This window comes from Bemisia tabaci, chromosome 10, assembly GCF_918797505.1.
Source record: "Bemisia tabaci chromosome 10, PGI_BMITA_v3".
NCBI lineage: Eukaryota > Metazoa > Arthropoda > Insecta > Hemiptera > Aleyrodidae > Bemisia > Bemisia tabaci.
Window position 1 is genome coordinate 27,741,218 of NC_092802.1, and position 16,850 is coordinate 27,758,067.

A 16,850-nucleotide genomic window follows, 5' to 3' on the forward strand; every position below is an offset into this window, starting at 1 on the left:
TTTATCAATTGTTACTAATGTTTTAACAATGTTTCTTGTCAATTGTATGCTGTTGTTAAGCTAAACATCCCAGGTTTACCAGTAGGCTAGGCATGCACTATATTTAACACCATGTCAAGGCTTCAGTACTTTAGAGGGGTAATTTTTTTATTTTCTATTCTACATAATCTCACTTGTTCAAGTAAGTAGCCTGGGCTTATTTGTCCAATGCTAGAAGCACTTTAGCCAATCATAAAAATAATCCTAGTTTGAAAATTTTGAATTGATTCTCGACATGAAAAGAAAAAAAGAAAAAATAGATAAATAAAATGCAGTTATAAATAACAACGAAGAGATATTTAATGAAGTATAAAAATTAAAATGAAGAGACTGAATTAAAGTAAAAAAATAAAAAATTGTAAGAAATAAAATAAAGTAAGTAATAGTAAAATACAGGGAAGAAATAAAGAATAAATAATCAAAGAAAAATAATATTACGTAAAGAAAAAACAAGAAAGTAAAACATTAAAATTAAGTAAAGAAACAAAGGAAAAAAATTAAGATAAAGTAAAAATAAAAAAGAAATAATCAAAGAAAAATTATATTACGTAAAGAAAAAAATAAAGTAAAAAATTTAAAATGAAGTAACGAAATAAAATAAAGTGAAAAACTGAAATAGCGTTAAAAAATAAAATGAAATACAAAAAGTAGAAAAATGAACGAACCAATCGAAGTATGAAGATTGAATATCCTGGTTTTCCGTTCAAATCGAGGCTATGTACAGGTTTTTCGGTCAAGATTTTCATCATACTGTATAGCTCAATCATTAGGGTCTTCTGCTAGGGTTAGATAGGTCCCAGATTCAATCCTCGCGGTAGGCAAAACAATTTGATAGGTCGGATTCGACTACAGCACGGTCAAATCGCAAATCCCTCACGCATGCAACATCTCCATTCTCGCCACGCCACTGATGGCATCGGACAAAAAGAGCGCAATTAGAGTCCCTTTATGCTGAGAGTCAAGACAATTCGGCTCATGGATGTCACAAACGGGAATAAAGATTACAGAAATTGAACGTTTTTCGTAATCTTTGATCGGCCCATTCTCGAATGCCTTTCTCCGTTCCTCCTCTCATTCCGTTTGTTCCTTGCCGAACCCGTAATTCCCTGGTCCATTCCAGATTATAATCTTTGCAATCGGTGAAAATGTAATCTTTATTCCCGTTTGTGACACTGTGGAGGCCTAAAATACGGGAACCAATCAGAAATGGATTCAAATTGTCTTGACTCTCAGTATAAAGGGACTCTAAGCGCAATATGCGGCGACACCGCTGCGCCGCATAATATGCGGAACTTCCATGAGCGGTGTAGACAAAAATCAAAGGCATTGTGAAAATAGACATTCGGAACCATCACGGGCTTAAGCTATTCAATTGAGCCCCCCTGGACCTTTGCTCGACGAATTTTGACTTTTCCAGGATCCTAGAGCTGACAAAATAGGTCAATAGTGCCCATGCACTAAGTAAGTACACGTAAATAATAGTTATGGCACTGAAATTTCTGACTGAGAACGCTGAGTTTCAATTGCTTTTAACCAATTTTTAAACGCAAATATCTCCTATAGTGGCAAACGTTCTCTTGCAGGATTGAAATAGGTTGTCCGAGTAACGAGAACATGTTCACCATCCACGGGGATATCCCTCTGTATCCAGAAAAGTTCATGTAAAGTTGGGAACTCAAAGACTGTGTAAATGATATGGTACAGCTTCTTTTCGATCGAATTAACCTCCGCTTCAAACCCATATTTAAGGTGATTCGATGGGCGCTATATTTTAAGTCAGAACGACATGCGATTTATCGCATCGATTTGTTCCATTTTCTCAGCTACCTGTCGTTTTTTTTGGAATTTTGAGATCGCAAGTCTGTTGTCAGGAGACTAAAGAATTAATTTACCAATTTTGAGAAACAAATTCAACTTAATAAAGGCGTGGTTTTTTAGAGCAAAAATATCGTATTCGATGCTGATATCGAAACTGCACTCGAATGCGATATTTTCCCTCTAAAAAGCCACGCCTATATTGCGTTGAATTTGTTCGTCAAAATTAGTAAAAGAATTCTTCAGTATCCTGAAAACAGCATTGCGATCTTAAAATTCGAGAAAAATGACGAGTAGCTGAAAAAATTGAACCAATTGATGCGATATATCGCACATCGTTACGACACAAAATATGGCGTCCATCGAATCACCTTAAACGAGTTTGTAGAGGAAAATAAAAAAATAAAGGATACCTCCCTGTCAGGAAAATTGTCTCGACGACGTATATCGTAACAATATTTGGAAAATTTGAAAGTCGATTTTCGGTTTTTGTCCATGGGATTCCGCACTGTGCGTCGCAATCAAGCAGCTGCACAAGAGCATCCACTGATAATTACTTTTAAGGAAAAATAGTTTCCCCCTCGTTTTTTCCCAACTATTTCTAAACTTTTCAGAGGGCCAGACGATAAAAAATCGAAAAACCTCGAAGGAGAACCCCGCAGTACCCTAATGTGCATGCAATGCGGTTTTTTTTACTCCGCAGTGGAAACTCGAATCGGAGCTGGATATGGTTTTCCTCATTAATCATTCAAATTAAGCGCCATCGATGAAGTATGTCATTATAGGGTTCCCGATCAGTGGCGTGACGTGCTTTGCGATATATCGATTGACCTGCCATTTAAAATTATGAAAAGAATCGATAAACAGGGTGTTCGCAACGAACGCCTTAATAATCGATCTTTTACCATTGCTGCAAACGGGGAAATATCGATACATCGCAAAGCACGCCACGCCACTGAAGCCGATGTCTGAGAGGTATGAAAAATCATGTATAGTATGTTCAAAAGCCTTGGATGAGAATTTGAAGCACTAGAAAATTATATTTTGCTTTCATATATCCTGCAGCCTCATATTTGAAATTTTGTGTTTGTCGTTCGGCCCAGACAAGATTAAGGAGAATTCAGCTATGTGATTGGTCAGCTTCTTTTCTCGTCCTCTTTTTCTCGCCGATAAATGATGGATTCATCCAGGATTTGACTACATAGTATCGGCAACTTAAGGGATGCCGTTAGCTTCTCGATGATTACACCATTTGGACTGCATTTTGCAATTTGGAACTATAAATTCTGGCTCTTCTGGAAAAACACTTATGTGCATAGGGAAACTAATGGCACATACGTTGTTTTTAAACCGGGCTAGAATTTATAGTTCCAAATTGCAAAATGTAGTCCATTTATCGGCGAGAAAAAGAAAACGAAGGACGAAGTTGACCAATCATATAACTCAAATTTCTCCTTAATCTTGTCTAGCCGATCGTCAAACACATTCAACAATGAGGCTATTGAAGTGAGAGTCCATAAGGGGCCTTATTGGATGTTCATCAATTAGGTATACGTAACGCTCTGGGGCATCGATGCGTCTTCACAGTTGGACTACATTTTGAAATTTGGAGTTATAAATTCTAGCCCGGTTTAAAAACGACGTATGTGCCATTAGTTTCCTTATGCACATAAGTGTTTTTTCAGATGAGCCAGACTTTATAGTTCCAAATTGCAGAATGCAGTCCAGTTGTGTGACCGATCACGACAGGGGGGGGGGGGGGGGGGCGTCAAGTTCAGTTTTGCGTAACAGTATACATATACTGGAGTTGAACAATTTTTTTTTTTTCTAGACGGAAAGAGGAAATGAATTCTTTTCTGTTTGAGTTATATACGCTATTTTTCGTCTTATTCTTCCATGTCGCACTCGAAACACAGAACCTGCAAAATTACAGTAAGTATGCTCTCCTCCCCCCTATCACAGTGAGAAAATGCCTATTCACTGAGAAAAAAAAAATCTCTGTGTATTTACTAAGAAAAGGGTAAAATTACCAAGAATTCAGGGTTCTATTTGATCCCAGTTTTTTCTTGGTAAAATACCATTTATGGAATTGGTAATTGGCAGTTGACTTTCTCGGTAATTTTAGTGGACCTCGGTAAAAATGCCAATATTTTTTATCGACTGTGGTAGAATTACCGAGATAATATGGCAAAGTTACCGGGAATTGATTACCAATAAAAGTGGTATTCTTACTTGAAAAAAAACAGTAAAAACACCGGTTTTTAGGTAAGTTTACCAGTCTGTCTCGGTAAAATTACCAATAATTGGTAAAAAAAAGTGAGATGGTAAAGGTAGGAACGGACCTTGGTAAAAACGCCGAGAATTTTTTTTCAGTGTTGAGTCCTGCTTTGGTAAAAAATGGAGGGACGTCTGGACCAGCGATACAAATGCACCATGAGGGGAGGACGAGTGCAAAAAAAATTGGGAAAATTTGGTCGCGTTATATACAGACAGCCCTTCAGGTTGGTGACCACAAGCCTACCCGCGGCAAACCGATATAAAACTTTGCTTAAACATGGGCCGAACATCCTGAACCACTCTTTCTCAGAAAATAAGTAACGCTCCAGAAAAAAAGGCGGGAAGTCCTTGACTGCCCGAGAAAAAATGGATCGTTCCAGCTCATTCAGGATCATTCAATTTTCAATGATCCTGAATGAGTTTGAATGATTCTTCAATGAGCTTGAATGATCCCGAATGAGCTTGAGTGCGCTGGCTCATTGGATCGTTCAACTTGAATGTGCATCGGGTCATTCACCCAATGTGCTTGAATGCGCTGGCTCATTCGATCATTCAACATGGATGCACTAACTCGTTGGATCGTTCAACTTGTATAATCAGGATCATTCAATTTGAATGATTCAATTTATCAGCTTATTCAAACTCATTGGGCCAATGATCAGGCTTATCGTAACTGAATCATCGAGAGCATTGAAATTGAACGACCCAACATGCTGGCTCATTCAAGCTTATTAAATCAACGATCAAGATTATTGAAGTTGAATAAGCCACCAGAATGATATGGATGATATGATCAGCAGATTCGGATATTCAAGTATCGGTCTGATGAGAATCTATCATAAAGAAATTGTAAAAAGTATAGAAGCAAAAGTACGTGGGTATCCATACTCACTTTGCAGTTTTTCTTCAACAGAAAAATGAAAGGGGAAAAAAAAAAAAAAAAAAAAAAAAAAACATATGATGATAGAAAAAGTTAAAAAAACACAGGCTCACCAGAAGTTTAATCCAATTCCTTTTGAAGTAAGCTCATCCTCCGCCCTATTACAGTAATAGCGTGAATGTACCTTTAATAAAAGTAGTTTGAAGGTGAAAATTTTTGCTACAAACCATCTCCCCCACGCTGTCAAGAATTCAAACCACAAAACAGTCATGATGGGAGAGGCTCGTAGCTTTGCCGCCGAGTTGTAAAGCTGCTCTGCTCTGGCTCTGCCGTGCCAAGGAAGAACGTCGTATGAGCCTTCAGACGTTGCCAAATTTCCTCCAATAAAAACCAAATTTACTGGGAAATTGCGGATGTTACTTTCTGAAATTTTCAGATAATTTTGTACTTAATTTAATCCAAAATATCTGAACTTTTCAAGGAAAAATATACAAGAATGTTTTCAAAAATACATGTTTTATCAAGGGAAATTTGGCAACTCTCAAATATTCATACGGCGTTCTTCCTTAGCACGGCAGTGCTGCGGGGATACTTCTCATTGACTACTGAAAAAGTTAACTAAAAGGAAACATGTTAAATTAACAGCATAACCAGAAAAATGTTGAATTGAAGAATGAACCGCGCGTTTAGAATTACACGAGCAATGTCGCCGTTACTTTGATTTTAAAGAAAGAAAGCAGCAAAAATTACATTGGGATACAAGGATATGTAATTGATTTTGTCTTTGAAATAATTAAATTACCTTAGATTGTGCTTTGAATTGAAACAAGGCCGAACGTACTTACAATTTTGTGCTCGAGTGTTCGTTCTAATGAAGTGTCATCAATGGAGAAAATTTTATCGGAATAAAATTGTGTCTTCGGAACACAAAGCAGTGCATTTGATGGCTGGAACACGACTCACAAGTATAAGGTAAGTTCATACTTATAACTTGTTAAACAGTCTAGGGAAATAACAAGAGATAGAATTCAAAGCAGTATAGAAGAGAAATTACAGAGCAGAGGATTTTAATTATCGAGAAAAGAAGGGTTTCCCTCACACTAGCTTTTCCGGTAAATTCGTTAGTCTTATGACAATAAAAAAAATGAGCCTTACATGATAATATAAAAAATAGAGACAAGAAAGTGACGTAATCGTAGCAACCCTTAAGACAGGAGGATGGAAGAATATTTAAGCAATGTGGCAACGCCGTTACTTCCCCGCCTCCCGCCACTGGCCACTCTGCAGTTTGCTGCGTGAGGAAAACAAAGGAAGATGCCGTTGAGCAAGGGAAGATTTGGAAATTCCACCCCAAACCTACGCGGCCGAGGGCTCGCGGGGCTCGCGTTGGTCTGATCTGATCAGTCTAGGACTACGATTAGTCTTACTGCCTGCGTATCATTAGCGTGTCGCCGCTCAGATTTTTCTTCTGTGTTGCTTTAAATTTTCTCGTTTTTTCCCTAGACCGTTTAACAAATTATCAGTATGATCTTACCTTATACCTGTGAGTTGTGCTCCAGCCATCAAATGCACTGCTTTGTGTTCTGAAGATACATTTTTACTCCAATAATATGGTCTCCATCGTTGACACTTCATTTGAACAAACACTCAAGCACAAAATTGTAAGTACCTATTGGCTTGTTTCAATTCAAAGCACAATCTAAGTAATTTAATTATTTCAAAGACAAAATCAATTACATATCCTTGTATCCGTATGTAATTTTTGCTGCTTTCTTTCTTTTAAATCAGAGTAACAGCGATGTCACTCATGCAATTCTAAACGCGCGGTTCATTCTTCAATTCAACATTTGTCTGGTTATGCTGTTAATTTAATATGTTTCTTTTTAGTTAAATTTTTCAGTTGTTGATGGAAAGTATCCCCGCGGCAGCTTTGCAACTCGGCGGCAAAGCTACGAGCCTCTCCCATCATGACTGTTTTGTGGTTTGCATTCTTGACAGCGTGGGGGAGATGGTTTGTAGCAAAAATTTTCACCTTCAAACTACTTTTATTAAAGGTACATTCACGCTATTACTGTAATAGGGCGGAGGATGAGCTTACTTCAAGAGGAATTGGACGAAACTTCTGGTGAGCCTGTGTTTTTTTAACTTTTTCTATCATCATATGTTTTTTTTCCCCCTTCATTTTTCTGTTGAAGAAAAACTGCAAAGCAGTGAGAATGGATACCCATGTACTTTTGCTTCTATACTGTTTACAATTTTTTATAACAGATTCTCATCAGACCGAGACCTTGACTCATTGGAATTCAACGATCAGGATCATTCAAGCTGGTTTGGATTCAACGATCAGGATCATTCAAGCTCGTTGAAATGCAACGATCAGGATCATTCAAGCTGGTTGGAATCCAACGATCAGGATCATTCAAGCTCGTTGAAATCCAATGATCAGGATCATTCAAGCTCGTTGGAATCCAATGATCCGGATCATTCAAGCTCGTTGAAATCCAATGATCCGGATCATTCAAGCTCGTTGAAATCCAATGATCCGGATCATTCAAGCTCGTTGGAATCCAATGATCCGGATCATTCAAGCTCGTTGAAATCCAATGATCCGGATCATTCAAGCTCGTTGAAATCCAATGATCCGGATCATTCAAGCTCATTGAAATCCAATGATCCGGATCATTCAAGCTCATTGAAATCCAATGATCCGGATCATTCAAGCTCATTCGGGCGCATTAAAATTCAATGATCAAGTGAACGATCTGGATCATTCAAATTTGAATGAGCTGACGAAAAACTCATTCAAATTGAATGATCCGGATCGTTCATTTTTCAATGAGCTTGAATGATCCATTTTTTCTCGGGATGTGCCACGTAACGCTGAAATCAGCACAAAGCGGTACATTTCTTGAAAAATTCACACGAAAAATCGACCCGAGGTGGCAATCTGTTTCGTAAAAAATTCATCAAAATAGGCCACGATGGGTGCCACGAACGGGAAAGGAAAGTTTTGACTTTTGGAACACTCTTTAAGTCCTTTTTTCTGTTTTTTCCACCACCTGTTCTCATTACTAGGTTGATTGCTATGTCTGGGTACTGATTGACTTGTCACGATATATATTCCTAGCCTCCAATCCCCTATAAACGGGCACGATGTAGTTGTGTAGGTAAATATAAACGGTGTAGTTTAATTTATTCTCTCACTTCATCGATAGCCTTAAAGGATTACGATTCTGAGTATAAACCTTTTTATCTATCGCCTGGACTAAGAGTAAATTGTAGGAGAAGATGCAAAAAACCACATTTCCGTTGTTCTGTGATCCATTGTTCAGAGTTTTTGTTTTATTCTTCTGCACTCTCCAAGCAAATGCGGTAAGTCATAAGATAATCATAGAAAATCCAATTTTTTCAGTTAGAAACGCAAAGCGCCGCACAGTCGATCGAATCAATGAGAGAGATCGGACACGAAATTTTTGATTAAGACTGCAAATTTTGATGTTTATTTTATCACATTTTAAAGTTTAAGGGGTGCCCCTGGAAGGAAATTTCACGAGGAAACCAATGGAACCACATTTAAAACCTTAAAGTTTTGCATGAACAGAGTTATAAGCTCTTTAAGTTTCCATATTTTGTCCGACTTCTCCTATTGAATCGATTCACCGTGCGCTGTTTGGTAAACGCCAAATAATCACCGCCGTAAAAAATCACCAACTTTTCCACAATTTTTCGAACGAGCCTTTGTATTTTCTTTCTCATCTCTTTCCGCCTCTTCATCTGGGTATCGTGATTTTAATTAATTCACTCCCTCAAGTAAATTATTTTCTAATTTAAAGGAGGAAAAATATACACGCATTAATAGCAGCTGAGCGATATTTTATGATAGGCACTGAGAAAAATCTACAGATTAATAACCAATTAGTAGTTCATATGGAACACCACTAACAGGAGAAAAGGCAACATAATATAATAATAATCGCACATATACCTAAGTGATGGCACGAGATACCTTAGTATGGTAATAGGTACCTAAGTATTTACGTACCGAGAACCTTTAGTTAATTTACAACTATTAGAAGAAACAACTCAATCGGCCCGAAACACAGACTAAAAAACAACTTAAATCGGGATTAAGGCCGCAAACAATAAAAAGAAGACAAAATGAAGTAAAAAGCCCGGGACGTTTCGCAGGGATCACACCCGCATTTTCAACCGGCAAATTAATTTTCTTTGTTTCGCCGGTTGAAAATGCGGGTGTGATCCCTGCGAAACGTCCCGAGCTTTTCACTTTACTTCATGTGTTCTTTTTATTAGTTGCGGCCTTAGTCCCGATTTAAGTTGTTTTTTTACAACTTTTAGTGGTGTTCAATACGAATCATTGATTGGTTTTGAAGCCATGGATTTTTCCTCTTGTGGTAAAACTCGTAATTCATTGAAAAGTACGTGAGTTTTCCGAGAAATTTTCGGGCTTTTCCGTTTGACAGAAATACGTCCAAATGCACTGAAAAAAAATCTCGGTGTATTTACTAAGAAAAGGATAAAATTACCAAGAATTCAGGGTTCTATTTGATCCCAGTTTTTTCTTGGTAAAATTACCATTTATGGAATTGGTAATTTTACCGAGAAATATCGGTAAAATTATTGAACTTTCTCGGTAATTTTACTGGACCTTGGTAAAAACGCCAATATTTTTTATCGACTGTAGTAAAATTACCGAGATGAAATGGCAAAGTTACCGGGAATTGATTACCAATAAAAGCGGTATTCTTACCTGAAAAAAACAGTAAAAATACCGGTTTTTAGGTAAGTTTACCAGTCTGTCTTGGTAAAATTACCAATAATTGGTAAAAAAAGTGAGATGGTAAAGGTACCAACGGACCTCGGTAAAAACGCCGAGAATTCTTTATCAGTGAGTTTTCCGAGGAATTTTTTGGGGTTTTCCGTTTGACAGGAATACGTCCAAACGTCGGCCCTTTTCTACTTGCAGCTTCAAAACGCTGGCGGTAGGCCCGTGGACAAAAACCGGGTAGCCCTCGTCTACAACGCCAGAACGGACCGCTGCAGCCGGATCACCGACTTCTCGCCTAGGGAGAACGTGGACGCCGTTAATGAAGCCTGCAGACTGGCATTCATCGCCCTCGATAACACGGGGCTCAACGAATGTCCTGGATGGAGTCAGCCTCGATGTCGCAAGCTCTCTAGTTCTGAACCGTTCCAATGTTCCATCGTTCTCACCATCAACAATCAGCCCGAGCGAAAACCCATCGCTCACCTCGTACACCCCCAGGTAGTTTTTTTTTTCTCTCTTCACGGAAAAAACGAGTTTAGGGTTGGGACCTACACGTTAGTGCAGGACACTAACGAGGGTTAGGTCAAATGGAGCTACCTAGTCCGAATAGTGCTGGACACTAAACAGTCCGAGGCTGGGTCACTAAGGAAATAGTAGTGTCCAACCCTAAAGTGATTTTGGCGAGCGTAAAATATGATCCGCCTCCGCCTGGGATTGGACCTAGGTCGCGCTGGCGGTAGACCAGCGCGTTGCCACCGGGCTGTAGCAATTTGTAGAATTGGAGAGTGATTTTACACCTGTTAAGCGCAACTGCGTCTCGCGGCATCTGATTGGCACTACTGGTGTTCAGTGCCCACCTCTACTGCCTTGCCTTCCTGTGTTGAGCTGTACAGCGCTTAGACGCCAGCCCTCAACTGCTCACCACTAAATGGCCAGTAGTGCCCAGTACTAATCTCGTTTTTTCCGTATTTAACCCCGTGGTGTCAAATGAGTTCGCTCATACTATATCTATTCCGAATCCCCACCTCACAGACAATTTAAGAGAAACAAAACTAATGAAAAATAAGACATGACTATGAGAAATGAATTAAGAGACACCTCTCCCACAAAGTCCGTGAAACCTGCAGCCTGAGTGCTGAATTTTCGTGTTTGTCGGGTAGACATAGATCACATAGATAAAAAAGCGGAGCGTAATTGGTCGGCTATGTCTTATCGCTGCTTTATTGCGTCTGTGTCGGGTGGAACTCACTACAAGCTAAATGCCTCTCTTAAGTTTCCGACAGTATATCGTCCATCCCATCTGACAAAGGCACGATAAAGCAACGATAAGACATAACTGACCGATCACGCTCCGCCTTTTAACATCTATGCCCACCCGAAAAACACAAAATTTCAACAACCAGGCTGCTGAGGTACAGTAATGCCGAACTGGTTCTAAATTAGGAATAACGGTTTGATCGCGATGAACCGACCGGTTACCTTAAATCCATTCGCAAGGTCGACACTCCGGGACCGTCTTCTGACATTACATCGAAGTTCTCTGTTTTCTAGATTTCCAGTTTTTCAAAATCTTTCTCCTTTATTTTTTCTTTTATTCATTTATTCTTTATTTGCACAAGAAAATATAACATTTTACAATAAACACTGATAGACATTATATGATAAAGTCTTTTAAACCTTAATTTAACTGTAAAATACTTAACTATTATTTATACACATTTTATCTTATTTGCTACTACCTCTATGAATTGAGGACGAAGGTTAAGATACACATTTATTACTAATAAGAATGTCTTTTGTTCTTTATTTCAATTATTGCCTTACACGGAGAAAAAAACCTCGTGCGTGGGATCCGAAGTTTAGGTCATATGGATCTCTCAAATTTTCGGATTGAGCATCTGAACACTTTAGGTCCAGCTGTCATTACACATCTGAAACTCCAGCTCTTACATCTGAAATATTTCAGATGCGAGAACCGAAGTTTTTCGGATGTGAGAACCGAAGTTTTTCGGATGTGAAAACCGAAGTACTTCAGATGTAAGAACTTAAGTTTCAGATGTGTGATCCAAACCTCAGCAGCTAGACCTAAAGTGTTCAGATGCTCATTTCGGAAACTTCAGAGATCCATATGACTTAAACTTCGGGTCCCACGCACGAAGTTTTTTTCTCCGTGTAAAATAAATTTCACAGTTACGCCAGTTTCCTTTATTTTCTCTCATTTTCTCGACTCCCAGGATGTTACCAAGTCCTTCCGCGACTGCGCACCTTCCCTCTGGGTGGAGGAAATGGAGAAAGGGATGGTCAGAGCCTTGCCCCTTTTCTGCACGATATGGCAGTCTACGCACAGGGACGCTCAGGCGACGGGCAGGGCCAGCCGCCATGCTCGCAACGCCGCCGCGCAGCAGGCTTTGCCTCCTGTCCAAGCATCAGCACCTGTACAGCCACTAGGTCTTGTATATCATAATAATCATTTTTCATTTATAATTCCTAAGAGCATAAAATAGTGTCAGAAAAAAAAGAGTAACAAAAAGATCAAACTAAGATTGAAATCTAATGATATACGGAGAAAGAAACTTCGTGCATGAGACCCGAAGTTGAGGTCATACGGATCTCTGAAGTTTCCGGATCACGCATTCGAAAACTTGAGGTCCAGCTGCCGAAGTTCGTGTCAGACAACTAAGTGCTTCGGTATGTACCGGAGTACTTCAGATGTGTAACCCGAACCCTTCGGTAGATAGAAGTACTTCAGATGTCTGACCCGAACTTCGGCAGCTGGACCTCAAGTTTTTAGACACGTGATACGAAAACTTCAGAGATCCATGAAACCTCAACTTCAGTCCTACGCACGAAGTTTTTTTCACCGTGTAAGAGGAACCTTACCGGAATATTAGCAATTAATTAAAAATCATCAACAGAATACAGACACTTTTCCACTACCCCACACCCTTCCATAAGGTTTTACAATCTCTCTTGAAGTTATGTGTAGAGAGGTGGAATATTAAATGGACCAAGGAAGCTTGCAGAAGAAAGTATGTCCGGTTGTTAGAACATTATATTTGTCCCATTTTGAGCTCACTTTATCGCACCTCAGACAATTTTTCCCTTGAGTGTTGTAATCATGAAAATATTTGTCCGATTTTAACTGGTGCTTTTTCATGAAGAAAATTATCAGAACTCTATACACGTATAGAGATGGTGTCGCTAGAATTTTGTTGTCTGTGAATGAATCACTGCACGAGTCACTTTTCCTATTTTTGAACATGGTTCTCAGAGTTTTTTTCTGAACTTTCAAGATATCATCCAGCTGGTTTTTGTTGCAAGTACTCCAAACTGTTCTACAGTGGTTGATATGACTCTAGAAAAAAGAATGTATAATGATGAAAGTAATTTAACATTACAAACTTTTGCAAAATAATTTAGAACGAAAATAGCTTTGGATAGTTTGGTTTTGAGTTCACACAGATGGTCCGACATTTTCAATACATTGTCCAGAACAAAACATAGATGCTTAAAGTTTGAAACCTCACTAAGTGCAATATTTCCCAACAAAACTGTTGAAATTAGGCAGTAGACTGCAGTTGGACGTATTTATGCTAAATGGAACCATGTGCAAGTGGAAAGATGGGGTGTGCTAGTGTAAGCTGCATAAGAAAAAATGTAAAGGTGGATATAGTTCCTTTTGAGAAAATGCACCGAAAAAAATAGTATGCTATTTTGGCACCCAGGATGTCAAAAATGTGGCTGGTCATCCTAAGATGCTACTTTAATTGCCCACGCAGTTGAATTTGCATTCGTAGAATGTAAAGTTAACTGCGAGGGCAGTAAAGGCGGCATTTTGGGATCACCAGACACATTTTTGACATCCTAGGTGCTAAAACAGCATACTATTTTTTCAGTGTGGAAAAGCAGGATTTTCAATTAAATCAAAAGGAACTGAGCGCTAACTCATGAGCCGTGGGCATGTCACAAGAGCTTTGTGGACAGAGCTCATGAGTTAAAGAATTACGACCTAGTCGTCGTCTAACCCGGTTCTCACCACTGACGTCACTGGCGCTTTTAAATTCCCATTCATTCTTATGGCCTGAGCACTGACGAGCACACCCCATCTTTCCACTAGCACATAGTTCCATTTAGCATAAATAGGTCCAGTTTATAATCATCACGTTGGGTTTTTCTGTGTTTTTAAACCATTGAAATCGCACCATGTTCTGCAGGCTCCTCATACCCTGCGTTAGGTGATGAACTTTTTCCCGCTGTCACTCCTTTTTATTCGGGGAGTTCTGCAAAGGGTAAAGAAGTCTTGCACACAGCTGAAATTGACCGTCGTCGCCCGGTTCAATCGAATGCACCGGTTTCCATGCTTGCGTCGGGTAATGAACTTCTTCAAGCTGCGGCGCCTTTTTTCTCTGGGAGTTCAGCAAAAGGCAAGGGAGTCTTGCAGACAACCGGATCAGACCGTCGCTCTAGGTCTCGAAGCAGTTCGCTCGATAGAGACGCCAGCATTCAGAAGGGATCAAATCCTCCTAATCAAGGTACTTTTCTGAAACCTTAAAATTCCAATGGGTTCTTATTGAATTTTTTTTTGTGTGTGTCGCACTAGGTGGATTTAAAATTTCCAAGGAGACACCCAGATCCGTAGAAACATTTTGCTTAACAAAAAAACTGCACGAGAAAAGTTTGGAAGAGCTTAGTGAAACTAGAAAAATTCTTATTGAATGACGCATTTTCCTGTGTTGTTTTGCTGATCTGCCGACATGCTCAAAAGTGGCGCCAGCTCTCCCACTTACATTCTGTGAAAATCAAAAAAATAATCTTAAATTTGCCGCCAAGAAGTATTTCTTCTTAAATCAAGAATTTTGCTGGTCAATATAGGATAATTTTTTGCTTAACCCAAGCATTATTTTTCTTGAATCAAGAAAAAGTCAGCTTAAAGCAAGATAAAGAAAATTCTTGGCGGCAAATTCAAGAATTATCATGAAATGCGGGGTTTAGCTTATGTCACACTATCAAACTACTCCATCAAAATGTCAAGGTCAAGTGCTGTGATTGGTCCAAGTCATCGAATAAGCCAATCACAACACCTGACCTTGATATTTTGATGACCAGCTTTGATAGTGTGACACAGGCTTTTCAAAACTCGCGATTTAAAGTTGAACCAACGGGATCGACAAACGGCTTTCCTCTGATACCTTGAAATGACTAAACGAGAGTTGGGTAGCTTCTGACTTAGAGATGCTAATATTTATTTATTTATTTTCCTGTGAGTGCTCATTTTATGAATAAACAAGGTGATTTCTTCACGTTTCATGTGCTGATTCAGGTGTCTCACTCACAATGGCCGAAATAATCGCCAAAGAAAAACTCGAATACAAGTTTCAATGCCCACACTGTCCAAGACGTTACAAATTAGAGCGATCCTTGATGGGGCACCTTCCGTCCCATGCAGGAAAAACTGATTGCGACCAGTGCGACAAAAAGTTTGGCTCGATTAATACTCTCAGGCGTCACAAGAAGCAAAAGCATTCTGGATAAATTTTCATTCAAAACCTGTAAAATGCGTGTGAAAAATAAGTTTAGGAGAAAAGGACGAGTTGATTCCAAGGAATCATCATTTGGATTGCATTTTGCAAAACGGAACCAAGAGCATCCCAATGTTGCTAAGATTGTGCAACTTAAATTATTTGCATAACATTACAGAAATCATGAGGAAAATTAAATTTACGAGTGTAATTTTCGCCTTAAATTCATGATTTAATGGTAATGAAGATGAAACCGGTCTAGATGATCAGATTCTATTTGCAAGGTAAAAATGTTGCACAATCTTAGCGACATTAGAAGACTTGTGGTTCCTTTTTGCAATATGCAATCCAGTTAGATAAAGGACGCGGTTTAGAAAAAAGTCTCACGAACATTTCTTCTCACGGGCCATCCAATTTCCCCTTGAAAAATTGTAATTCCTTGGGGTTTGTAAATTACCCGCTTGTGTGGCGATCTCAGCGAAGATCTGCTCCTATTGGTCATAAAGCTTGTTTAGTGGATTAAAATTTTAGCTAATAACCTCACATCGATCGATAGGCACATGCAAAATAATAGCGTCGGTTAACTAAAGATGTTAACTTCAAAAGTTATATTATTTTTTTATTTTTTTAATTTTCCTTGTCCTAGGGTGCAGAAATGTTGAAGCGAGACCTGTTCCAGGCGTTGTGTTGATATGTTCTCTTGATAAGCTACATTGGTTTTTTTTTTTTTTACACTCACTTACTTTTTTTGTGTGGTAAATAATTATAAAATATCTGAAGTAGTCTCTGAAACATCTTTTTTCAAACTGAGTTTGATTTTTGAAATTTGAGGAGTTATAGGTACGCGAAATTTTTAGAGTGTCAGCTGCTGATCACAATTAATTTAGGATCAAGTGTAACATATTGGCAAACCTGCCCTCACAAATACTTTAGTCCCTCACTATATTTTTAACGCATGGTAATGAAATTAAGTACTCACAAACTTCAGTATTTACACTTTCAGAGAAGTTGTTCTCCCTGAAAACAGGATAAACGCTCTTAAGCTGTAATTGCACCCGATTTCTCAATTTCATGAAAATGAAATTGTTTAGTTACCAAAGTGAATTTTTGGTTTTACTGTATTTGTATTATTTCTCTCCTGCAGCAAAGCTATATTCAATAGAAGACTTGATTCAAGCTACCAAAGATTTTAATTATAATTTTTCATTCTCCTCGTGTTTTCTTCTTTTCATAAAAAAAAAAAAAAAAAAAAAAAAAAAAAAAAAAAAAAAAAAAACTAAAGTAAGTTAAACGGGTATCTGTTAACTACATGTTGTGTGTTAGGAGATCAATTCATAAAGTAACATATCGTAGTTTTTCATTCAATTTCCCATCTGTTGGTAATCAACAGTTATTATCTTTCAACAGCTGAAACATTTGTCAAGGAAAACCGAATAGTCCAGGCGCCTGGTAAGTCTACCTGGAATTTTGGGTACACAGCGATTTTTTGGCTTACTTTATGTTTTTTGGGTCGCTGAATCCGAATCTGAAGTTT

General features: G+C 38.5%; 1 protein-coding gene across 1 annotated transcript; it reads left to right on the forward strand.

Moving 5' to 3' along the window:
- Positions 1–9,513: 9,513 nt before the first annotated feature.
- Positions 9,514–16,530, forward strand: LOC140225697 (uncharacterized). Its single transcript, XM_072305389.1, has 2 exons — positions 9,514–10,295; positions 12,032–16,530. Exons 1-2 carry the CDS (start codon positions 10,117–10,119, stop codon positions 12,243–12,245), a joined length of 393 nt encoding a protein of 130 aa, XP_072161490.1. The 5' UTR covers positions 9,514–10,116; the 3' UTR covers positions 12,246–16,530.
- Positions 16,531–16,850: the final 320 nt, after the last annotated feature.